This window comes from Clytia hemisphaerica, unplaced genomic scaffold, assembly GCF_902728285.1.
Source record: "Clytia hemisphaerica strain Z4C2 unplaced genomic scaffold, Clytia hemisphaerica genome assembly, whole genome shotgun sequence".
Taxonomy (NCBI): Eukaryota; Metazoa; Cnidaria; class Hydrozoa; order Leptothecata; family Clytiidae; genus Clytia; species Clytia hemisphaerica.
The window spans coordinates 1,172,126-1,199,169 of NW_027103240.1; the positions used below are offsets into that span (position 1 = coordinate 1,172,126).

The 27,044-nt window shown below is 35.3% G+C and overlaps 2 protein-coding genes and 1 long non-coding RNA gene across 4 annotated transcripts; all 3 read right to left on the reverse strand.

Moving 5' to 3' along the window:
• Positions 1 to 2,701: 2,701 nt before the first annotated feature.
• On the reverse strand, positions 2,702 to 18,261 carry LOC136801261 (uncharacterized). 2 transcript variants are annotated; one of them, XR_010845834.1, is made up of 4 exons: positions 18,157 to 18,261; positions 17,961 to 18,045; positions 17,259 to 17,346; positions 2,702 to 3,799 (listed from the first exon to the last, which is right to left on the reverse strand). It is a non-coding gene; the product is annotated as an uncharacterized lncRNA (long non-coding RNA). The 2 variants fall into 2 exon arrangements; XR_010845832.1 differs by lacking the exon at positions 2,702 to 3,799 and having other exon boundaries at positions 16,500 to 17,346; positions 18,157 to 18,251.
• Positions 18,262 to 23,832: 5,571 nt separating this feature from the next.
• On the reverse strand, positions 23,833 to 24,798 carry LOC136802961 (uncharacterized). Its single transcript, XM_067059731.1, has one exon. It carries the CDS (start codon positions 24,796 to 24,798, stop codon positions 23,833 to 23,835), a length of 966 nt encoding a protein of 321 aa, XP_066915832.1.
• Positions 24,799 to 24,952: 154 nt separating this feature from the next.
• LOC136803050 (uncharacterized) lies at positions 24,953 to 26,320 on the reverse strand. The gene has a single exon (XM_067059830.1). It carries the CDS (start codon positions 26,318 to 26,320, stop codon positions 24,953 to 24,955), a length of 1,368 nt encoding a protein of 455 aa, XP_066915931.1.
• Between the last annotated feature and the right edge of the window lie 724 nt (positions 26,321 to 27,044).

A 27,044-nucleotide genomic window follows, 5' to 3' on the forward strand; every position in this document is an offset into this window, starting at 1 on the left:
CCACACTTGTTTAAAAGAAAAAACATATGATAGCAATCAATAAGGCTTTAGAGAAAAAGAACACGACTCGGTCTTTCGTGATATCCCGATTGTAAAACTTGTTTTAGTTTGCTATTGTTTTAGTACAAACTCGGTCTCTATTTTAACCAATCAGCTTGTGCAGCACTTTTTTGCCTGCAACCGACTTTGGGTGATACCCGGCCCTCGCCAGCTTCGCTGGCTCGCGAGGGCTGAGGGTTTCCTGGCTACCGCCCGCATCACTTTTTTCTCTATAAACCCGGTTCGGAGATGGGGAAAAAAACCCAAGAAATCAAAATTCTGAACGTGTTCCTTCAAATTATAACTTTAATTATATGGTTGATTACATTTAGCTTAGATTTGTAAAGGACGAGCGGGGCGATAAATCCGTAATAGCCCCGCTTTTTTGAAATAATTAACGCGGAATAACATGGTTTAGAGGGTGATTTGGGATTAATAACCCCGAGGTTCATTGAAAATACTTCAAAATAACCCTCACTACGGTCGGGCTATTTTGAAATGTTTTCAATGAACCTTGGGGTTATTAATCCCAAATCACCCTCTAAACCATGTTATTACTAGTACTTATATGGCAAAGAGGGAGAAAATTTAGGTATTTGGGGGAGGGCTCACAGATCTCTAAAGCCCGAAGGGCAAGATTTGCGGCTTTTATCGAAAAGTGAAGCCTAGGTTTGGAAGGATTTCCTACCAAAGTATGAAATATGCTATATATACTAAAATATGCAATTTCACCGATTTGAGAGATGTGAAATAGCGTTTGCCGCCTACTTTTTTTTATCTCGCGCTCCGAAAACAATTAAAATGCTAGATCCTATCCATCGGCACGAAATTTAAAAAGTCAAATTTTTGCTTCACTTTTTTTTGCTGGAGAAAGCTTAAAGTTGCCTATCTAGCCCTTCGGGCTTTACAGATATCTGTGGGAGGGCTCACCGATTAGAAAAACCCGACTATTTGCCGACCGCCCGCCCGCCCATATGTATTTTTAAGACACGCTGCGACTAACCTGATAACAGATTGTGTATTTTCTTGCTCAGCACGCTAAAGCTCTAAAGGCATGGGCGAAAATAAACAATCTAACGAATTTGGCTTGTTTTGTGCGGAACGGCGCTCCTTAAAAGCAATAAGAAAATTTTCGAATGGAGCGCCAAGATGATCAAAACGGGCAGATCGTAAGGGATTATAGTAAAACAAAAAGTTGTTTCACTAGACATGGCTAAATTCCTCAGATGGTATATTTTCATCGCGTCTTTAGAGCTTTAGCGTACCGATAAAAAATTCACCCGAATATCAGGTTACGCTGCGACGGGAACAAAACAATTTTTCGATGCCCGCCAATGAAAGAATCGACATAAAAGGGGTTACGGAACGAGCTTTCTGTTTTCGCAGAGCGAAGAAATCTCAAAATGTACAAGAAATCGACTCCATTATTAATTAATGTAGAATTTAAAGAACAAACTAATAAGACCTTACATTTCACCTAGAATTTATTAGCGAGTCATAACAATAATGCCAAAGAAGAGGATGTCGGAAAATTAGAAGACAAAAAGTCATTTGTGTTCGATTTTGTAATACTTGTTAAATAAATTTCCCTGATTAAAAGTACAAGACTATACAGCTTTCCACAAAAGTAAATAACAAAAATAAAAAGATAAAACTCTAAATAGTATAGCATTATAGCATGGACTTCATAACATGGGGTATTACAGTGTAGACTAAGAAACTCATGAAATGCAAAATTTCACATATTATGTTTTGGTTTAGTTGAAAAATGTTTTTATCTTATTTAAAATTTAAAAACATATATTTGTGTTTTTCAGTGTCCTTTGGTATCTAAAAGGGCTAAAAATAATTTGATGAGTTTTAAAAGATCCTTCTAGAATTTTTCAACATACGTACCCTTTGAAAAAAGATACAATCACGAGGTCATAAAAACAATAACTCACTGATGCGTAGTTTAGGAAAAGTGTAGTCTTTCTCGTCATTGTTTAGATTCTGTAACCTTTAAGTATCAAACATGACATTGTATTATAGACTTTTAGATAGTTAGGATGTCCTAACTAAAAATGGTAAAAATGAATTCCATTTTCACAAAAATGTCACTAATTTATAATTCACTACATTCTCTAGTTTTCACACATTCATGCAATCAAAAAAGCTAAACATGCAATGGCTTCGAACCCCTTGAATAAATACTTCATACCTTGTGGATAAATTTTGGCGGGGATTAAATTTGGCGAATTTGGCAAATTTGAACAAATATTGGCAAATTAAATCCCCGCCAAAATTTCAAAACTGACCATTCACCAAACTAAATTCCCGCCAAATTTAACAAAAATAATATTATGTAAAAAATAACAACTTTTCAGTATATTTTAAAGTAATTTTTCACCAATTTAAGTGTCTCAAAATTTGCATTTCGCCAAATCAAATCCCCGCCAAATTTTATGAAATTGATCTATCGTCAAGTCAGCTAAATCCCTGTTTAAAATTGTATTTTGGCCAATTGCCAAATTAAATCCACGCCAAAATTTATCCACTTATAGTATATTCTAAGGCGGCGATCAGAAACATCTTCATTTCACTTCGCCAAAAACACACTCAAGAGTTTTAAGGAAAATGCTTCAAAAGTGCTTATTTTATTTGGGAATTATTTAAAGTGTTTGAACTGATGACCACCTGCACCAGTGAATGACCAGTCAATTTGAAATTTTCTACTACTGACTGAAAAAGATTCAAATAAAATGGAGAGTGTATTAGTGATTGCTGCCTTAGTATGTAAAAGTTATAAATATCATTGAACAAAACATGATCACAATTTGACCCACTTCTTGTGTTGCATTAATACGTACATAATAGGCGTTTGCTTGATCTCAAACCACAACAAAATATTTTGTCTGTTCTTCACAGCAGCGTACCTCCTCAATCAGCCTCAACGAATATTACTGACCACACAGGACCACAATCGCCCAATATTCGATGGCGTATGATCTATTTCGTAAAAGTGATACTCAAATAGTCGAACAGTATTGGCTGACAACGTGACAAAAAAAATCATTGTTTGGCAACAATACCCGCTGAATGTTAAGTTTAACCATGACATAGTTCCAATAAAATCATAGGGTCTAAAAAGTTAAAGTATTTCGAAATCCGAATGTTGTTTTATAAATCTGACTTGGGGCTGTTGCAGATATTTGGTTTGATCAAGCCATAAAAATAGTTTTCCATGAGATTGTAATTGTAATTGATGTAATAGTAATGGTTACTCCAATCAATTATCACAAAAATGTGACATGAAGATTGAATGCCACAAAGTAAACAACCATTACACCATTTATGGAAGATTTCAGCAGTTGACGACAGCCACCACCATCAACAAGTGGAGGATAGGACAGCTCTCACCTCTCCCAGAGGAAGTGGTAAAAAAACCTCAAGAATGATACTCGTTTAAAATTTCCAATAAGTGTGAACAGCAGCAACGTCATTTTACAAGCAAAAGATGCCTTCCACCTTAACAAATCAGCAGGATCCTGCCTTGACAAAAATAGCCATCTTTTTATTCTTCTTTTTCTTCTCTATGTGGAGTATTTTCGTCTTTGAGGTCGAGAAGGGGAATTTTTTGTCTCATCCATCTCCTTGAGTGCTTTCAAAGTGTTCTCTGCTGCCAGTTTAGAATCTGCACCAGCAATGTCATCTACGTAAGCTAGCGCATTTACTTGTAGCCCTGGTGCCATTGATGTTACCATACCGCACCCAAGTGTCACTGAAATCAAGAAAACTGAATATCTAAATAAATTTTCCTTTATACCAACAACGAAAGAGGAAGTCGGGAAAATCACAACCTACTTTAACAACATTTTGAGCAATAGACAATTTGGATATAGAAAAGGTAAGAGTACACAAACTCCACTTTTAGCCATACTCTTGGGAACAGGTTGGTGAGGAGCTCTCGAATGGAGCTGCTATCATCTTTGAATGGATAACCCAAAATCAAATGAAAGAAAATGCAGACAAGTCTGAGTTGATAGCTAACAATACTAGCAAAGAAATCTTCATTACTATACAGAATGAACGCATCTCTAACAGCAACTAAGGCAAGATCCTAGGATTAACTTTTGACAACTGTCTGACTTTTGAGGCACATATTAACACGATTTATAAGAAAGCTAGCCAGAAAATCAGTGCACTTGCGAGAGTAGCACCGTACATGAATCAAAAGAAAAAGCAAAGGCTCATGAATGCCTTCTTTCGAAGTCAAGTCAATTATTGTTCGCTTGTCTGGATGTTTCATGTTCGCAGGCTAGATAAAAAAATAAATCACCTCCACGAAAGATGTCTGAGGATAGTGTATTCTGATCATACATCTACTTTTGAGCAGCTTTTAGAGAAAGACGGTGCCATCAAATTCCACCAAAAAAAATCTTCAGTTAGCAATAGAACTTTTCAAATGTAAAAATAACATATCAGATCTAACTAAAGAAATTTTCAAACATGATGAAAATATCAAAGTAAATCGCAAAACGCCTTACTTCAGAAGATCAAGAGAAATAAACTCTGTTTTTCACGGTTTAGAGTCACTTTCATTTTTAGGGCCAAAAGTTTGGGAATTAATTCCGGATGAGTATAGAGATATAGTCGATCTTAGTATTTGTAAGGAAAAGATTAAGCAGTCTCGAGTGACTTAGGGCAAGTCTCAAAAACCTAACAGTTTACCCTAAGTTTTCGCTACCAATAGCAGCCAGATTCAGAGATTCACTTAGGGCTCTAAAGTACCTCTATACCTTAAGGTTTCAGGGCCCGGTTGTTACGTAATTAAATATTAACCTAAAAATTAATTATTAAAGAAAGTGTAATCATGACGTCATAATTTGATCGAATTTTGTGACGTCGTGAATCGTATAATCGCTACAATATAAAAAATACATGTCAAATCTATCCCAAATTTGAACCAAAGATGCATCTAACTAAAATGTAACTTTTTGAAATAAAAAATTTGGAAAAATTTGATGACGTCAGCAAAAAATTGTACTTTTCGATTTTTTGCATTTTTTGCTGACGTCATCAAAATCTTCAAAAAAATTTTCATTGAAAAGTTCGGCACCATTAAGATGCGTCTTTGGTCCAAATTTGACAACGATATGACATGTACTTATAGAGTTAGAGCTAATTTACGATTTATGACGTCATAATTTGATGACGTCACAATTCACACTTTCTTTAATAATTAATTTTTAGCTTAATATTTAATTACGTAACACTGGGTCCTGAAACTTTAAGGTATAGGTCATCTAAAAATCCATAAGTGAATCCGTGAGAATGGGTGCTATTGGTCGCGGATTCGGGATTTGTGTTTTTTTTTAAATCTAGACACGCCCTAACTCACCCGAGGTGGAGGCCTACATCATGCCCGTGTAGAAACTGCCGGACCTATATTGACGGTGTCGGCTTTTTGTAATCACCTTACAAATTGTAAAGTAGCGTTGACTTTTATTAGCCTTTGTTGCTACCTGTTCGTCAACTTGAAATAAACTATTACATACATTACATACATACATACCGGGCCCAACTTTGTTCACCACCAGTGTTGATGCACAGCAAAGTTGTGGCCCCAAAATTATTCCTTGCTTCACGGTCTCCCCTATCTCTATCTCCTGTGTGGAACCCACTGGGGTGTCAATGATGATTTGGCATTTCTTGTTTAGTTCGAACACTTGTCTAGCTTCAGCTTCTCTCACTCCTGCATCTTTTAAGTCATTGATGCAGTCTTTAAGCCAAAGTCGGTCGAAAAACTTATTTGCGTCTGCAAAGACAATGTATGTTTCTCTATGCTTTGCCATCTGCTGTATGCTCAGTATGGCCATCAAGTTGTCCAAGGTTCCTCTTCCCTTCTGCCCACCGTTCTGGTTTATGTCAATTTTCATTGTTTCATTCATTTTTTCTAGGAGCACTTTTTCCCATACTTTACTGACCACGTTTGTAATAAAGATTCCTCTCCTATTGTTCATTTCCAGTGAGGATCCTTTCTTGTGGATGCTTTTTATTTTGACTCGTTGCCACGCTTGGGGTATATCCTCTCCGTTTGAAATTTTGTTAAAAATGATTCTGAGGTGCTCTTTGATTTCAGTTCCCCCTCCTATTAGCATTTCGTTTCTCCATTGTTCTCTATCTGGTGCTTTTCTTTTTTTCAGCTTTTGATTATTCTGCTTATGGTCATTGTGGTGATTTCCATTGGTTTATGCCTTGTTGCCGTTTCTATGGTTTCCTCAAACTTTTCTGCAATTAACCTTTCCTGATGTTTTCCCCTCTCTGTGGTGTATGTTTCATCTTTGTTTATGCAAGAGCAGCCACTGGCTAGGAAGTATGAGATATCTGTTCTTGAGGTCCCTTTCTCCTGGAAAAAACTATCTGTTCTGTATCCTGGGCTCTCCTGGATTATATCATCTGTTCTGGGAAAAAATGGGACTCCTGGAAAATGTATATCTGTTCTCTAGAAATATTATGCTCCTGGAAAAATATAACAGCTATTCTCTAAGCAAGTTAAAATGCTCCTAGAAAATGAGACCTTTTAAGAAAATTTTGAAGCTCCCTGGAAAAAAATCTGGCATCTGGTTGTGTTTTTCACAATTTTAGCTCTAGGATTTTTTGAACATTAAGGACATGAAGATTGTCCGCTGGAAAATTGTATGTGTTTTTCCTTAAAATGTGTTCCTGGATTTTAAGAACAGATGTCTTTAAGGCGACTCCTGGATTTTACCTGGGTGTTTTGAGGAAAGTCTCTCCTAGATTTATCCATAAAATTTACTCTCCTGGAAAAAGAGAACAGATATTTCAAAAAATTCTGCCGGCGGCTGCTCTTGTTTATGTTTCGCAAGTGTGCAAAAGTGAAAGTAGCATCAACGACACAAAAACAGACATCTCACACTTGATTGGATAGTCAAACTCGATACAATTTTAGTACCACTTTTACTTTTTTCAAAAGTATGTATATTAAAAACAAAAAACGACAAAATCAGAACCAAAGTTTTACTAAATTTAATTTTTCAATAAAATTTACGAGGTAAATGCTTCTTTTCGCTGGCTAAACAGGTCCCATTCTTCAATACAGAGCAAAGTCGATATTTTTCGTTTTGGAGGTAGTAGTTTTGGGGACATTTTTCTGAACATATATACAAATTTACGCCCCGCATACGCAGATCTTGCCAAAGGATGCTACACTCCCTATTCGGGCGCTTTGCGCCCTCAAAACGGTTGTTCCGCAAATATCAAAAGTCGCACCAGACTAAAGTCGCACCTGCTTTCTCTACTTGTGACGTAAATGTGTTGTTACATGGGCGGAGTGTAAGAAAACAAGACATTTCGTGAAATCTCTTTGAGGACGTCGAAAAACAAACAATAATTTACGTACATTGAAAAAAAGGAAGTGTGGAATTCTAATTTTTATATCTGGATGAACAAAAGAAATATGTGGAAAAAATTGAAAAGCTCTAGAATTAAAAAGGCACCTTTCAACTTTTTTGACCAAATTTATTGCAATCAACTCAAGTTCGGGTAAGCAAAAGCAGACACCCTTTTGTGGGGCGTTGCAGGCAACCAACTACAGCCAGTGGCGTTGTGGCAGGGGGGCCGGGGGGCCATGGCCCCCCCAGCGGAGCTTTTTTGAAGGGGCGCCGAAGAGCAAGGGGCGCCAAAAGAGAACTTTTTTAAACGCCCCAATCTTAAAAATCATACTCTATGCGCCTTAAATTGCGCCCAGGACCAATTTTACTGAGATAATTTTAAAATACTTAGATTTTTTTTTTGCTCGCTTCGCTCGCAATACAGTTAATTGGTAACTTCTATGCAATCTAGCTAATTTACAATTTTTTTGTACAATATATAGCATTATTAAATGAAAATCTAACTGCGCCCCAAAAGCAATATGCTGCCAACAACATTGAAATCATATAACATCAACTTTTCGCTCGCTTCGCTCGCATTACACCTTCTTTTCACTCTAGCAAGTGTCAAATCTGTCTACTTTTATTTAGTGATTTAGGGTATCTTGGCAGTCGATTTTCAAAAATGTTCTAGTCGGTGGGGACACCACTTTGGAAAATTGGGGGGGGGGCATTTAAAAAAATTGACTTTGGCCCCTCCAGAAAAATTTTCCCACAACGCCACTGACTACAGCTACTTTAATGGGATAGAAACCATGTTGGCCTTATTAGCCTGATTGTTAGACAAAAATCATTTTCCTTTTTTTTAATGAATGCGATGTCTATATAAAACATGAATAAAAGATGTGTCATAGACCGTTTTCGCGACCTTAGATAAAAAGGGTTCTATCGGTATTTTCCTTTATAAGGATTAACGAAATATCATGACAAAATTAGAATATACAATTGTTTGGTGCATTTATAAAGTATAAAGCTTTCTATTTTTATAGAAATAATTCAAATTGGAAGTTATAAATTTTTCGTATATACAATTTTTCTACCTCAATAATTATTTTCATAACGTATTTGAGAAATATGTCCAATGAAACATTTAATTTTTGACATGAAGGCAATTGAACAGCAAAGACAATAAATCAACCAGACATACATAATTCAGGGCGGCAGGGTGGGCATACAAGAGGACGATATAGTCATGAACGGATTAGGATAAGTTGATTTCACGAATTTTTCCCAACGAACAACACCAGCATGAATTCTTAAGCTCCTTGATATCCAAGATCCAAGATTAGATTGTAAATCTCTTTTTTTGTAAACAGTGTAAATAATAATGTAGGTCAATGATATGTAAAATATGCAGTAGGGAAATGTTAGGGCTTACAGATTTCAAGTTGAAGGATTTTACAAGACATGAAAACTGCTGCTGATACACAACCATGCAAGCTAAAAGAACGATTCCTATTCTAATGTTGTTCAGCAAGTTTACAAATGTATTGTCACCATGTTGACGCATAACCTCATCAATCTCAGCAAATTTAAATTGACGCCAAAGCTTCAATGAATTTATCAAAAAGCCATTCAACTTAAACACTGGGCCGCCAAAAACAGGAGGTAGCTGATATAGATCACCACTAACAATTACTGTCTTATTGGCAAATGGTATACGGTCAGATATCCCAAATATCTCACACAGTCGTTGGTGAATTTATAACAAAGTCTGTGGGTTAACCATTGAGATTTCATCTATGAAAATAATACTGACTTCCTTAAGTTTGAGACGGAAGTTAGTTCTTTGTTTATCACTTAGTGGTAGAAAGCCGAGGTAAACCTAGACCAGTATGTATGGTATTACCATCAATGTTAATTGCAGCAACACCGGTTGGTGCCAATCGCATTATTTTAGCTTTAGATGTGTCGCCTTTACGGCAAAGAAACTTGTTTAAAACATCATAACGACATTTGAGGAGATAGCTTTTCCCACACCCACCAGCAGCAGTTAAAAAGATACGAAGTGGTTCAAGTTGTTCTGGTGATTCTAAGTTCTTATTCTTTATATATCGTTTAATTGACATGTAGACAACATGCTTGCTTTCCATTGAAAGACTCAATATTCAATCTCAGTTCTTCCTCTGAAAGTGATGTATTATGAACGGCAGCAGGAGCTAAATTTAATAAAGCTTCATTCTTCAATGTGTGGTTCCTCTTCAACATTCGTATTATCTAATTCCTCATTTAATAGATTGAGAACTTCTTCGTCTTCCTGTTGGGCGAAATAGTTCTAATTTGTCAATAGATCACTTCTATAGTTTTGTAAGGCCATTTCAACCAACTCAAAGATTTCTCTGTTTCTATTGACTTTTTCTAAAACATCAGGGTTGGATAAATTTAGCACATATGAGCCATCTTTACGAAAGGGATAAAACAACATCAAAAGGCGACGAGCATACTTTTCTGGGTATAAATGATGATTTGGAGTGTATGTCCGAAGAACTTTTCGCACTTTTCGACATCTCATACATTCTTTAGAATTCATTAGGGGAATTTTCTTAGGAAGCGGGTTTTCAGCATGGTTTTCTTCAACAACACTGTCATCAATTAGGCTGATTGTCGTTTATAAGTTTTGCAAAGTCTATTTTTTTATGAAGTTCATAATTGGTATCTCTCTTAAGATGAACTTGCAAGTCATTTTCATCTGTTGAAATCGACAGAGCTTCTTCATATCAAATGTTCGCATCTTTCAAAATATGGCATTGCGTCTATTTCCGCGTATGATATTTCTTGACCTTTAAGTTTAGAAATTATGAAAGGCAATTCATTCAATCTTAAATCAGCACAAGATAAAGTCATGAAAAACAAAGGAATACCAACTTGTTTCACCATGGCCAACACGTCAGATAGCATATTTTTCCAATAAGCTGCAGAACCTTTGACAGAATTCATGAACGTATAAGCTTCCTCTTTAACTACAAAGTTTTTTACATTCTCCTTAAAGTTGTTACTTTGGCTAGTTGGAAACACGGGTCACGGGTCCGGGTCACGGGGCACGGGTCCGGGGCACGGGGCACGGGTTACGGGTTACGAGGTGACGGGGCAGCTCTGATCAAAGTAATTCAAACAGAAAATGTTTAAAAAACGCTAAAAATTATCAAAAAAATCAACTTGAAGGTGTTTTATCCACGTATGACTATTTAAAACGTCAAAATCTAACCACGTGCTTTCCACGTGCTTTGGAAGTTTGCGTCGTGCACAACACAGACCAGAAAACACCGCAACATATTACATACATATAATAAGCTTATATGATCAATAATACACTTTTAGTGCTATATGCATTTTATATATTATACGTAAGTAATATACATATTACAATTTCCATCACCTGAAAACCGAGCTTTCTCAAGAAAATGATAGTACAGCTATTGTTAAATCATATCTCATTATATCCCCTCCATCACCTTGAGTATGAATATAATTTTAATGGGATAATAACGTAGAAATGATGGTATTTTATAAATGTGTCAATATTTTCCACCTGCCATTATGAATTTTTAATAAAAATGACGCAATTATACTCATATCTCTAAAATCACTATCTTGCAGCATTTAATCGTTTAAAACATGTCAATCTATATCCAGTCACATGATGAGCATCCTATTGAGTATGAAAAAACATTTTGCTGTAAATTGGTTCGGAGGCCTTATATTTCATGATTTTGACAATATTTTTGTCATTCAATATCATTTTGTCAAAATTTGTGGGTGACATCAGGGGCGGTGCGACACCCCTGCAAAACATGCACTTGCAGGGTATGCTCCGGAGTCTTTTTTGTCGCAGCTTGTTTTTAGCCTACCCGGAGTTGTTTTTCCGGATCATTCGTTAGTGTCATTAGATTTATTTTACTGACTTAAAGTCCGCGGTAAATATAAGAAAACTGTTTATCAAGTCGCGTTACAGGAAGCGTGAATTCGAGTCTGTATTTTAGATTTTGTGTACAAAAGCGTTTTGCAGGCCTGCACCCTGCAAAATTTTGCAGAAAGACCTGGATGAGGTCAAAATGCAGGGTTTGCCCGGGATTTGATGGCTGTTAGTGTCAAAACGTTAAAAGTCAAGACTCGTCAAATGGCTTTAGATGCTTGGAGAAGAAAAAACAGAATAGACAGTCCTGATTTTATCTATTTTGTCGCAAATTCTGAAGAATTTGAAGCCTGCACATTTTCGATCTTCTCCAAATTCGTCATCTGAGGGCTGCCATCAAGGTCATCTCAATGTTTGTTTTTCTTCTTATGGTTATCTTCTGAAATCCATTGCAACAAGGAAAGTCAAATCTGTAAGGTATGTGGTATTTTTTTCTATTATTTTTCATGCCTGCATGTTATCAATTATAATCTGATAAGTGCAGGAAAAACTGCTTCCCTTCCCCCTCTTTCTCTACTTATCTGCCTATGGCCTATGACTTGTCATAATTTTTGGTAATCAACAAAACCACTTGTTGTGTGTGGTGAGTGAGTGGTGAGTGAGTGGCCAATCATGAAATATTTATAAGATATTTGATCAATCGGGGTACGTACTTACTGTTTGTTTAGCTAATCACTCTGGCTAAGAAAAGGTTGACGACAGGAGATGAATTTGTGGCAATTTAAGAGGCAAAGGGACAACCAACCTATTGTGGTTTTATTTTGAAATAAGAGGAAAAAAATAACATTGAAAATTTTGTGATTCTGACCTTGACACCCTAATGTTTTCAATATGTTTTGGCTTGTTAAAATTTTTTTCTGGGGAGAGAAAAAGATCTGTGGGTTTTTCGCACACTATTTTGAGGTACACAAACAGATTGTATTTGACTATGTTTAGTTTGCGGGCCAGCACCTGCCAGTCAAGTACTGGTCATAAAAACTGCACAACAATCTTAAAAATGATTTCTCTATTTTGTTTTAGTTCTCTTCCAAATGGAAATTGCCTGTACAGTTCCACTTCTCTCCATCTTGTGGGCAACAATTCTTTGATGGATACACTTCGAAGCCTTGCACGTGTGCAGAACTTTTCCTGAATTGTAAGAATTATTCTCAGAACCAAAAAAACCCATCCAAGAAGCTAGTAGATTGGCTCAGTCATGAAGCATTTACGGTTGGCGGTTATCCACAGTCAGCCGGTTATTATATAAGATTAATTTCATTGGTTGTCCAGTTGTCGTTTGACTTAAATTTTGTTGTTTTGTGTTTGTTAAATATGTAGGTGTAGCTTGCAAAAATCCTAATTCCCTCTTCATTATATACTTTCAGGTTAGTTGCCATCATACTGTCCAGTAGCCCCTAGATCAATGGATTATTTTGCACCTTCACGTGGTTGGTACGAAATCTTTGGAAACACTGAAAAAGTCTGCTAATAAGACGAGCGAAACCATATTTAACTTAAAGGAAACAACAGAATGGAATAATTCAATCAAAATGATGATGTGTCAGTGTGTACCTAACATTTAGTTTCTTGGAAGTTTTTGGATTCAAAATTTTCCCTGTAAACTGGATATCAATATTTGTCATGTAATATCATCTCTGGAAAGTACATCTTGATTTGATTTTGACATGTAATTGCCAATGCAAATGAATTTGGATGCATAATGTATATATATAGTATAAAATTTATAACACAACAACTGAATTTTGATACCAAACATAAAACATGCTGCATTATGTACATAATGAATAAATGAGTTTCTGAAGACATATGGTTTGTTTTCAATTCGGATTGGGGGCTTTTTACCCCTGGTACAGGATTCTCTGCTTGATTTGGCAAACAGTTCCAAACGAGACACCAGAATGGGGCTAGACTACAATTTCAAGATGAACCAGCTATAGAGATTTCAGCTTCAGTACAAATTCTAGTTTTGGATACTTTAATATATCACATTAATCAATTTTCTAATGAAATACTCTTTTCTTGAGCAGTCTGAATAAAATAGTTTTGCTCTTTTTCTCTAAATTTTCATTTGAAATGGCAAAAGGCTTTTATTATTAATCTGCTTGAAATTATTTAAGTCACCTTTTGACAGCAATAAGATAGACAAATTTGACACAATAAGAATCAAAATTATATTTAAAATTTTTAGACAGTTTGGTAAATATTATTATTATTGTTATTGCTATCATCACGATCAGATAAAGATTTTTGTATAATTTATAATCTTTTGTGTGCTATTGTATTATTTTGCTATCATTTTTCACTTTTTTGTGTCAGTTCAAAAAGTTCTTTAAAAAATTCATGATAGTTATTATTATTATTTTTTACACCTCCTTTCTCTTTCCTTCATTTATTCCATATTTTAGAGGCAGAGTCAGAGGCAGATTTTAGTTTTACCAGCTTCATTTTGTGTTTAAATGAAATGAATTTTAATTCTTTATCTCTGGTTCATGGTACATTGGGCATAAAAAGGTGGCTGTTTTAGCCAATCTAGAGGGTCGAAATTCAAAAATTTTCTAGCCCGTCGGGCCCAACCATGGTGGGCCCTCCTTAGACACTATATATAGCTGAATCACTAATATATAGCTGAATCTTTTTTGCAGGGTATCCTAAAAATCCTAGATACGCCCCTGGACATATTATTTAAAAATTTTCATGATAATACTATTCGCATATAATTGTTTCAGACATACTATACTAGTAGTATTAGTACTATCATATGTGTTATGTAGTACGTGTTATGAATTATACGTCATGATATCGTTATATTTTTTCCGGTCTGTAATTTGTATGCCCCGTGCCCCGTGCCCTGTGACCCGTGTTTCGAACTAGCCGTTGTTACTTAGCATACCTGCACTGATATTTCTCCCGGACACTTTCCGCATTGCCACATTGATTTTATTATTTGATTTTATAAATTGGTTTGTTGAGAAACAAAGTTTGCATAAAAAATTTAATCGGCATCTGAGGTGAATCTTTGTGTATAATTCAACAACCGTTGATTAAAATATTTTGTATGAGTGAACCTGCCATCTCGATAGGCAGTTAAGCCAAATTTTCCATGTGGGAATAAATCAGGAAAAGCCAAGATTTCAACATTTGGGTCCTTCAGAATATTCAAAGGGGCTTTTCCTTCACCAGGACCTACTACTATGTTTTCATCGTCAACAATAGAATGGGGACATATTGAAATTAGAGTAGTTTCAACACAAGCTAATCGATGCTGATCCATTGGATCTTCATTTTCAAATTCATCATGTTCTTCAAAATTACTAATTTTTTGAACATCCCTATCATCAATAAATTTCACTAATACTTCTACAGAGGACTCCACTGTTTCATCATCAACTATAGAAAAATCAACATCTTCATCATCAACAAATCTTACGTCAAAAGCATTTTCGGATAATATTTCTTGAATATTAATGTGCTGATATAATGGATTGACTGTTTTGAGGTGATTCAAAATGGAAAAAACAACTTCTGGTCTGACGGCTTCAGATAATACATGAACCATTATAACACAATTTTCGTTTCAACTTCATAAAAATTACGTTAGATTCATTGAGAGTTCTCGGTAAAACATTACAGACTTCTTCGGTTTCAACCGGTATATTGCAAACGATCATTTTTGGAAACTGACCTTTTGGCATTATCTTGATTTTAGAAAACAAAATACGCTGTGATATAACTGCACGTTCCATTTTATTAATGTTTTTCAAATGCTCTGGCAAGTCGTACAATTCAAGTTTGTTGCTTACACTTTGACATGGAATTTCTTGCTTTAGTAAGGTTTTATCGCAAGTTTTGCAAATATAAAATAAGTTATCAAAGCTTGGAATAGGATTGCACTGAGGATCAAATCCATTTTTTGTGTACTTTTCTTTCTTGAAATAGATAAATGATCTCTTATAAAGACACCGATGACACATACTTAAAATGGCCCATCTTTAATACTTTCCTGAAATCTTTAAACTCTTTTAGTACTGTCTGAATTACTTTGGTCTTTTTGTTTCTTTTCTTTAAAACGAATTCTATTTTTCTCTTTAAGGTATGTGTACACCTTTTTTCCGATTTTTTGTCAAAAAACTTTTTTTCAGTCAAAGTGGAAGAAAAGTTACTGGATTTCATTTTGGTAAAATAGCGATCTTAAAATCTTTTTTTGATCCAGAGTTATAACCATTTAAATTACAAAACAAAGTTCGTCTTATGATGGATTATTTACTCAAATAATTGTCTCTTTCGGAAAAAAAACAAAGAAAAAAGAGAGAATTCAGCTGATGTTTATTCTCACCTCTATTGAATAGTAATATTTTTGACACATTTCACTAGTTACTCAAATAAACAGCAATCATCTTGTTAAAATTTCAAATTGATGTAGAAAAAAACGAAATTTTACCACACCATACTACTTTTAACGAAGTTAAAGTCACCCATAGCATTTAGATATCGACTTCATTCTTTTTTATGAGATTCCCAAAAGATCAAACTTAAAAAATATCTTAGGATTTTATTTCTAACCGAGTTGTTTTTCTTCAATTTACAGATAGCTGAAAAAATCACATTTAAATTTACTTTTTTATCAATATTCTTACATAATTTAGGATTTAAAGAGTTAAAGTTAATCCCAAAAAAAATCCCAAGACACTTTTTTGGTTCAATCTATTGGGAACATAGTATCGAAATTAATTTTTTAAATTCAAAAGCTATGGATGACTTTAACTTCTTTGAAGTAGGTAAGGTTAAAATTCTTAAGATTTTAATTATATCCTGCCTAGTTTTTTAAATTCAGCTGAAACTTTTACCATTAGAAAGAGAATATTATTGGCTTTCAGAAAATATATACTTTTGATATATGAAAATTTGTTGTTCTAAAGATATGATCAATTAAAGAGAATGTGTCAAGAAAGGTGAACACATACCTTAATATCACTTGAGCTTTTTTCATAGTACTCTTTTTTGTTTTCTTTGATGTTGTTTGGTTTTTTTTTCGTAATACTATTTTTTGTTTCCTTTGATTTTCTTTTCATAGTAGTCTTTTACATTTTCTTTAATTTCATCTACATTTTTTTCGTAACCCCTTTTTTTTGCTTGCTTAATTTCATATGCATGACTTGAGTAGTGTCTTTTATTGTTTTCTTTATTATTGCCATTAACTCCTTTTTGAATTAGACTTGTGTAAAGTTTTGTTCTTTTAAACCTCGTCAAAGATTTAACTAAACTGCATTTGCTCTCTTCCTCAATGTTTGTCTCAACATAAACAACTTCAAACTTCTGTGATCCATAAGTAGTGAAAATGTAATCTGATATATATTTTGTTGTTGATACTTCTATTAAGATTGATTTACCAGTACCATCTTCGACTACTCTGCCTTCAGTATCACGACTATGAGAATCAAATAAATAAAACTTTTTATGACTTCTTACTTTCACTCTTTCTTTTAAAATCGAGACACAAGGTCCATTGAAAAAAATAATAGCCCCAGTTACTTTTTCACTAAAAAAGAGGTTTTCATCCAAAAAAATGTTAACCTCACTACTGTCATCCGAATCTGATATATTCTCTATATGTCCATCAACTTGACTGACAATTGTTACATCAAAAACAATATTTTCAACATTAACTTGCTGAGGTAATTCGTTTACATGCAATGCATGGCTTATACCAGTTTCTTTAAAAATCATGTCTCCTTTGTGCAAAATGTAGTCTAAATCATGATCCTTCCAAATGTTGATATTTCTGACCTTTGTCCAACATACAGAGAAAAGAGTAATAGCAGCAGACTGTTTATCTGTACATGGCCCAAACATATCATGGCGTTGATTAAAGTTACCTAGAACAATTTTGTTAAATTTTTCCACATTTTTCTGATAACTTTTTGTTTTCTTCAGTTCTTGGACCAGGGTTAAGTTTGATATCACCTGATAATACAAATAATAGAAGGGTGTAATTAACTTTGAGAAAAATGAGGTTTGGGTCACCTGAATTTAACGCCGCATACGGATATGGAAGAAAAATACCATTTTTCGCAAGGTGGATGAAATCTAGGGGTGTCTGAAAAAAGGTTATCTCTTACGACTTTGGAATTGCAAAGAAAAGAAGCGCAAAAGGGCTACAAATCTACTTGGTTTCAATAGTTCAGTAAAATCATTATTTGACAGTTCAGAACAAATTTTAAGAGATTTAGAAATACCTTTCACATTTCTCTGAGCGGTAAAAGCGAAACTTCCTATACACACGCGATATACCTCAATAGATAATATATTTGCAGCAAATAGTGCTGCTTTGGCAAATAGTATTTATACTAGCCGTCACCCGGCGTCGCACCCGCCGAGGAGTAGATAAGCTGAACGCATCATAAGCCCTTTGGATGGTGGGGAGTAACGCCTCAATACCAACATCACATTTATTATAGCAGATTATAGAACGAAAAAAATTACCACTTTAAATGGTTGAAAATGGTCATAATAAAAAGCACACAAACAAATTGAAAAGTGAATGTATAATAATGTATAACGAAAAAAAGCATTCTTACGGGTTTTTTTCAATTTCAAAATGTTGTGTCTTGTTAAAGATGCCAAATTGGTAAGCGCTTGCAATCATTTCACGCACCATATTTTCTATAATAAATGAGCAGGTAAGTCATAAGAAAGCAACATTATTTTGGAAAGTCACTAAAAAGAATCATATAAAGGATAATGGTTATCAAATGGAAGAAAACCTTTACATACCTTTTCTGTATAGACCATTATCACCATTTGAACCATTGTTGTTATTTGAACCAACCATTCATACTATTTTTGATAATTCTTTAAAATTTCAATTTACTGAAAAAGACACAAAATTTAATTTAATCATACTTTATATTCCATTGGAATGGTTTTGAAATAGATAACACTCTATCATGTTAAGCCAAATAATATCCTAACCCTAATGATTATAATGGTAAAAGGTAATTCTGAATGATAATGAAAGTCTAAACCCTTCTCCTGAGACCTGAAATTAATGTCAAATAGGATTAGTTTACCCAGAAAGAATCGAACCAAAAAAAAGATAAATTTCAAACTGCGTGTCGTTTCAAAGTTGCACTGGCTGATCTATTAACTCTCTACTTGCTATCTATAATCCTGTGTGAACCTTGCACAGGCGACTAAAAAAAATAATTCTATGTGTAAATCCTGTGTGAACCTTGCACATGCGACTAAAAAATAATTCTATGTGTAAATCCTGTGTGAACCTTGCACAGGCGACTAAATAATAATTCTATACACGCTTTCTTTATAAGAATCTCTTCTAAAAGAATATCAGGGTGAAAATTGGCCAAATTGTAAGAATACTCTAAGAATACTCTCTAAGGTAAGTTTATCAAACTTTGATAAAAATACAGTCATTTTGCATTAGGTTAACAGAAAAAACTGCTTCTTTTGTTAGACGTAAATTGAAACTTTGAGAAAGAAATACAATTACAGCTCCCAATATGCACTCAAAAGTCCCAAACTCTCGAATTGATCATTTCTCACGTTTGTCTTAAAGTCAAGTATAAAAAAGTAAGAATACGTTAAGAATGTTTCAGTCTCAATTTTGGCAATTTCTTAAATGTTTGACCCTCATCAAAAGTACACTATTCTTATAAAAAAAGCGTGTATGTAAAATCCTGTGTGAACCATGCACAGGGGACTATAAAAAACTATCCTTAGAAAGAAACTGGACAATTGATGTTACAATAAACTTGTTGGATTAGCTGGAGATTTGAGGTAAAATGTTTAATAATACCAGAAGAATATGACTAAACTGCTTAAGATCAAAGTGTGATTACTGAGTCTAATATGAAGATGTTTCGACGCACTCACTGGTAAAATGTTTAAATTGCTTATTGAGTGTAAGTTCTATTTGCTGTAGAGGCAAAAAAAGGACGCTGATCTGTGAATCAATTGACTTTAACGATTATCTCATTCATTTATGGCAAAGATATATACTCTTTCTTGAGTATTTAAAACACAACGCTTGTAATTATAACGGAGAGTATTAAAGGAAAAGTGAAATGATTTTGAAAAGGTCGGCGTAAATGTATGAGACAAGGTTGTGAACAAAACTAAGGAGGGATTACTATAGCATCAAATCCTGACACCAACAGCACCTTCACCAGACAGACTTATAAAAAAATTTTTGCTATCCACATTATTAGTTGTTCTATTAGCTGGAACGATTTGATTATTTTTCTGTTTTTTCTCATTTTCTCTTTTTTTATTTTTCTGTTTTTTTGCCCAGGATTTTATGAAAGAATTCGTATCTTCCCCACCATTAGCCTTCCAAAAATCGTACGACTTTGGGTCGATGGACCACCATAAATCTTCCTATAGGTGACATAATCTTTATGTGACCGTAATGCTTTCTCCCTCAGCTCTTCCTTCCTGCTCGACTTTTTTAAACGCTTCTCATCTTTCCCCTTCAATTCTTTCTTCAACTTATCATTTTCTTCTTTCAACTTATCGTTTTCTTCTTTTAAATTTTCTATCTCCTGCTCTTTCGTTATGTTGACTTTTCTTTCTTTCTCCAACAATCGTTCCACCTTTGCTAGTTTTGATTTAAATTTAGAGATGGTGACCCCCAAGTCTTGTTCGACCTTTAAATTTTGTTGGGCCTCCATCTCTATATCATTCTCACTGATTGCCATTTTAAATTTTAACGTCTGTAAAAAAAAGAAAAGATACATTTAGTAGTTTAAATCAGTTTCCAAAATGTTGGTACAGTGTGCCACAGAAATATGATACGTATTTGGGAATTTGATGAGACTTGTACAAAGTTAATTTAAAAGAAGCTTTCAAGACAAAGCCTAATTTCGATATTTCGTTGGCACACTGTAGGGTAATGGCTTTCAGTTGACATAGTCGATGCCTATTTACGTAAGCTTCGAATATGTGTAACAGGGTACACCTCGTGAAGGTAAGCCATTTGTACCCCACCCTAACAAAACACTCAAACAACGGATTTAATAATAGGGTACAAAGCTGCTTAAAACTGCATTAAAAATTGATTATCAACGAATAATCCACAAAAGCAAATAACAGAAAACTTGTTCAAAATTAACGAAAAAGCCTGAATATGAGAGTATGACATCTGTGAAACAAACACTATCAGCATGTTTCAAAGATTTGTAGCTATAACACTACAACACTATGAAAACATTATCAACATTCATAGTGCAAACTCTTTAAAAAACTTCAAAATTGAGTAAAATCATCTGTGAAACAAACACTATCAGCATGTTTCAAAGATTTGTAGCTATAACACTACAACACTATGAAAACATTATCAACATTCATAGTGCAAACTCTTTAAAAAAACTTCAAAATTGAGTAAAATCATCTGTGAAACAAACACTATCAGCATGTTTCAAAGATTTGTAGCTATAACACTACAACACTATGAAAACATTATCAACATTCATAGTGCAAACTCTTTAAAAAAACTTCAAAATTTAGTAGAATCATCTGTGAAACAAACACTATCAGCATGCTTCAAAGATTTGTAGCTATAACACTACAACAGTAAGAAAACATTATCAACATTCATAGTGCAAACTCAGCACAAAATAATAAAACAATGCAGTATATGACTTTCTGTACAAATTTAATGTCATGATTCATAAAAAAGTAGGAGTCATTAGGATAAAGAAAACATTAATATTTTTAACTGATGATGGACGTGAATGTTCGAAATATATTTTGTGATTTTACCTTATGAACCATTGCAGTTCAAACATTTATCTGTAATATTTTTATTATTCAAATTAATATTGCATCTTTACTTTTGATTTGCAACTTTCATATCAATTGTGTTTTAATGAGAATTTAAATCTATATTTAACAATAGCATACACATCTGCAAGTTCCACATTGTTATGGGTCAAGGAAATATACATTATAATAGATCATGTAGCTTTTTGTAAAAATTTAAAAATCGAAATAAATAAGCAACGTAAATGATTTGGGATGTGTTCCATTCAATACCTTTTGTCAATCATTCTAGTCAATATCATGAGTTAAATATTTAAAATGAAAATTTAGAATTAGAGTTGCATGTAAATTGTAAATGAACAAACGTGTCAAAATAAATTTTTGTCAAATGAACATGAAATTAAATTTGTGCAGCAGGCCAGTAAGCAGCTTTGATTTGAATTTAACACAATAGATAACAATAAAATCTCAGTAAACAATCAATCAAACTAATTGGACTTCAATGAAAGGGCCAAAAACAGTTATAATTTAAATTTAAAATGTTCAAGGATGTCTAATTTTCACTTTATAAACTGTCTTGGGTTAACTTTTGATAATATGAAATGTTCAGTTGTTTGACCCTTTCATCAAAGTCAATTCTTAATAATGAACAAATGAACCCATTAAACAACTATAAAATCTGTCGGTAAACAATATTCTTTGTGAAAGAAGTCTGACCAACTTTTCCCTGATGATTAGTGTCTTTGATATATATCTTGACACTCTCAAAAGATCTTGCCCGGGAAAAAGCCACATAAAGTTGACCATGACTAAAGCAAGGCTTTTCAAGAAGTATACCTACTTTATCATATGTTTGGCCTTGACTTTTGTTTATGGTAACGGCATAAGAGAGTCTCAAAGGAAATTGAGTCCTCTTGAATGAAAAGGGCAAGCCAGTATCATTTGGGTCGAGAGCCACCCTAGGAATAAAGTGGCGATCTCCCTGATGTGCACCAGAAATGATCTCACATTCAATAATATTTTGGTGCAAATTTCTAACAATCATTCGGGTACCATTGCACAAACCTTCCTGCATGGAAAGGTTTCTTAAAAGCATTACTATGGCACCTACCTTTACATTCAGGCGATGTCGAGGCATGCCTGATGGAGTCAAGCTGTGTAAAAACTCTTGAGGATAACGATCAATTTCATCCTGGTCATCTGAGATGACTGAGTCAAAACTGAAGTAAGTTGTTGTTTCCCCTGGTAATCTTTGTAAAACACCATCATTTATTTGAAAAGAGTCAAGATTAGTGGGTGTGAGAATTGCTCGTTTAGAAAAATCAACATCCAAATTCCCAAAAATACTGTTGATCAAATCAGCCTGTGAAGGAACGACACAGTGATTTGGGACCTCAATGCAGCCTTGATACGGGTCATCTGGCTTTATAGGTAACTGAGCTCCCCCAAGACGCAACAAAAAATTAGCAAATTCTTGTTCACCCTCAGCAGCCCTCATATTTCTGCGCAAGTAGTGGATTTGCACATGATGCCAAAGGCGGGAACGTTTTAGGCAAGACTCGATAATTTGAGCAGCACCCCCACGTCTAACAATTGGAAGTGTTTGACGAAAGTCTCCACCTAGAAGAATTACTTTGCCGGCAAAAGGAACATTACTATTGCATATATCTCGGAGCAATGAGATCGATAGCTTCAAATGCAAATTTTGGTATCATACTGGCCTCGTCAATACAAACAAATCACGTCTACGCAGATAACGCGCATGTGCACTATTTGCAGTTACATTACAGGTAGAATTATCCAGAATGGGGACTGGTAGTTTGAAAAGGGAATGCATGGTCTTACCTTTATCTAGTAGGATTGCAGCTATGCCAGTCCAGGCACACGTAGCAATCTTCTTGTTCATCCCCAACAATTCCCGGATGAGAAAGTTGTAAGTGAAAGTTTTTCCCGTACCCCCCTGGACCATCTAAAAAGAACACATTTGGATGTGCACTATCATTGTTTACCACAGCATTGATAACTGCTTGGCAGACTGTTTGTTGATCAGCATTCAGTTGAGGTCGTAACAAATTTGCTTGTTGTCTCATTTCGTCGAGATTAAGATCATCATCTTCAGGCAATGCTTCTTCTAACAATGGCAACCCAAAGTCAGCAAGATGCTTACCGAATTGCTGAAGATGTCTTTCAATACGTTGAAGTACCATATTTTGGGCGATAGCTTCTTGATGATTTCTCAAGAAGTCGTGCATCATGTCCAGGTGAAAGCGCTCCCAGATTTCTGGAGGATTATTAACCTCTCCATGGATCAAAATCATACAAAAAACCTTACGAATTTTACTGGCAGTACCATACTGTGCTACATTCTCCATAGTTGTGATCCAAAGGTTATCATCATTGCAAAAGGCCACGTGCAATACATGCCTCTCTAAAGGATGGATGAAGAACACCATCAAACGTTCTAAGTTCCTCAAATGATGTTGCTCCAGCCACATGAAGCAGTAAAACTCTTAAATAAAATCGCTCACCCTCTCTTACCGAAGCATTATACATGCGACTTACTAACTTTACATTTCTTCGAGTATCTTCCATTTCTTTGTTCGAGCATCAAGACATAATGGTATGGAATGTCTGTGTAAAGTTTATCGTGTGCACCTGGATCTGTTCGATTCAGTTCAAACCATGCAGTAAGCTTGTGTTTTTGCGGTCTGCTCTCTCCAAAGCATTTGCCTCATCGCCTTCTTCCCCTAAATATAAGCCATGTTGCTCATTCGGGAGATGCAAATCAAGCCGGATGACAGTATGGGTGGAATCATGGAGGTTGTAACCAAAAATACGCCATGCTGCCTCAGGGGCTGAAACATAGCGGGCATCAATAAACTGCTTTATTTCATCGTGTTCAATTTCTTCCACTATTTCAATGCGTGCTTGATCATGACCCTTGTATATGTACTTAAATAAATACTGGATAGCTTTAATAGAGGTACATGCTTCAACATTGATGTGGCAGTTGTACTTCTTGGAAGCCCAGGGATTATATGGGACAACCCACCTGTTATCCAACTCCATATTGCGAACAGTGACAGTACGACCATCTTCTCGCCGCTTGTAAATTGGATAACCGTTATTTGCCATAATGGTTTCATCGCTGAATTCCTTAGGATATTCTTTACTACAATGACCGTCTTCCATACATGGCGAGTTGGGATTGATGGCACCACATGGACCATGAATCATCGATGCTTTGATGGTTTCGTATAATTCGGGATCCTCATTGATATCTGGGATCTCGGCACAGATCAAACTGTCAATGTCTTCAGGGGAACGTATTTTGTCACCATCCTCAAGAGTAATCAACATATGAGCGTGGGGTAGGCCACGCTTTTGAAATTCAATTACATGAACAGAAACTTTACCTTTACCAAAGATACCTTTAGTTAGAATGTCATTTTTAAGTGCCTTCAACTTTGCACTAAAAACACGGGAAACTAAATCAGGACGATCACTTGCGGTTTGGCCTGGTAAAAGGTTTTCTGTAATCTCTCTCCATTTTGGGTTACATGTCATTGTAACAAACAAATCAGGCTTACCAAATACAGCAACCACTGCCATAGCATCTAGATAGAGTTGATGCATGTTACGGGGACTTCCTGCAAAGGTTGATGGTAGAATAGTGACCCTACCAACTCTGGCCTGGCGTGCTTCTGCTTGATCATTCAGATAATCATGCAAACCCCTGTAGCGATCAGCCCTGATTGTAGCCTGGTTGGTTCTATACCAGTGTAATCGATCACCTTATTTTTGTATAGCTATCAACCAGGTATTGCTGGAAGAGTTTACCAGCATGATGAAGTGCTGAAAACTCAGGGCGTACAGCAATACGATGTTGATAGAACTCTTTCATGCTTACCCTGTCTCTTTGAGGACGATTTAGTAATTGATTATCAAGATTGTATGCCATCTGGGTATTCCATCCTAGATCACCATGAGGGAACAACAACGGATAGGTTAATGGATCATTGAGTTGTGATGTATAATCAATTTTTCTCAATGGTTGGTCCCTGGGATAAACAACAACATCTCTGGTGGTTGGGGGAGCACCATCATCGCCAACAAAAACAGCAGCAACTTCATTGTTGACTGGTGCATTTCCACGCCTGTTATCATTACCAGAACGCATGATCATCCTCACTTCAGATGTCGGACGATTCTCCTCAGCAGCACGGATCCGTTCTCTTTCTTCAACTTCTTTCATATTCAGATATTGTCTTACCCAAGGGGAAACTTGGTGTAAAACAGTTTGTATGGTAGCCATAGTATTGCGATTACAATCGGCAGCAGAAGGATTTGCCATTCTGTTGTTCAATGCTTGTGCTGCCTCAATGAGATAAATTTGACTGAACGACGCTTGGGCATTGTCATCAGGAAATAATGCACCATATCTATGACATATCTGTCCACAAATTCTGAAACAGGGAGGTCCCCGTCCAGGTGGGTCAACGATATTGGCAGACATGGAAACAAAACTAAACAAATTGTTGTAAACACGAATCAGCTTCCTGAAATTCTTTGCTTCTGCAGAATTAGATGTAAAGAGCTCACGTAAATCATCTGGAAACGGCAAAGCTGGGGGTAGCCGTACTGCTCCCTGAACACAACAATTGAATAATTCATCAGGGAACTTGGTTGCATTACAGTGTGGACATTGAACATTAAAATCCCCAATGTAATGTCTTGAAGGTAAGCCAACAACTTGCCAAATATGAGCACGTGCAGCATTGAGCAATGGTTGAATATGATTCCGTCGATTACGATTACCATTGTTGGCACGATAAAGTCTTTGATGCTGAATATTGTTCTGTCCCCTCTGATTTTCCACATCAGCTTGCACATCAACTGGTTCAAAGTCTACATCTGGCAACACTGCCGCCACTCCATCAACCATAAGGATTTGATTGTTATTTTCTGGATGAGCAAGCTCTTGTCGTTGTTGGTTGGCAATGATACCAACATTGTTTGGATGATGATTGTGATTGCGAGCGCGAGCATCTGCTATGTCAACATCACCATCAACCCTTCTGAGTACATTCCTTACCTGTGCTACATTATCAACATTAGCATCCAGCTGATGTTGCCGTGCATAGTCATGATCACCCATAAAAAATCACATACCTGATACTTACTTACTTACGACTTACTTCAATCAAGGGGAGAGGGAGAATAATAATTGAACCTAAAATCTAATGAAAAATTGATACCTGACAACAACAAACTACTTTGGGGCAAAGCTATGCCATTTTCTTTCTTTGTATGTTTGAACTGCAGTAATAAGTCTTTATATTCTTCTTTTGGAAGTTGGCCTTGACAGCTCGAGACTTTCTTCCTTTTCGTTGGAAGATGAACTTGGATTTCTTTGGAGGCTCTTCCAGTGTTTTGACTTTGAAGCCGCTATATTGACATTTTCCAAATATGGATTAAGTATAGCCATATAAGGAAAAAGATTAGCTTCACGGCTAGATATCTGGAGAAGCGTATAGAGTTTCTTAGCTAGTTATATCTTCCGTAAAAGCCCGGGCTATAAAATATACGGTCTATCACGTTGCTATGTGAACGGATTTAAAGAAAAATGGCGGATTCTCGATATAAACAAAAACACAAGGAACAAAAATGTGTCACAGATTATTTTCCTATTTTCCCCTCCCGATTAACCATTTTACTATACAGACATATAATGAATTATAACTGAAGAAAGAAGCTAAGCTCAAAGGCCAAAATCATTTACTACACAGAAAACATGAATTTATTGAGGACAAAAAACTGGTACGGTATAAAATGAAAACATCAGCCGCTCAATATTAAAGGAACCCAAAGAAATGGAAGAT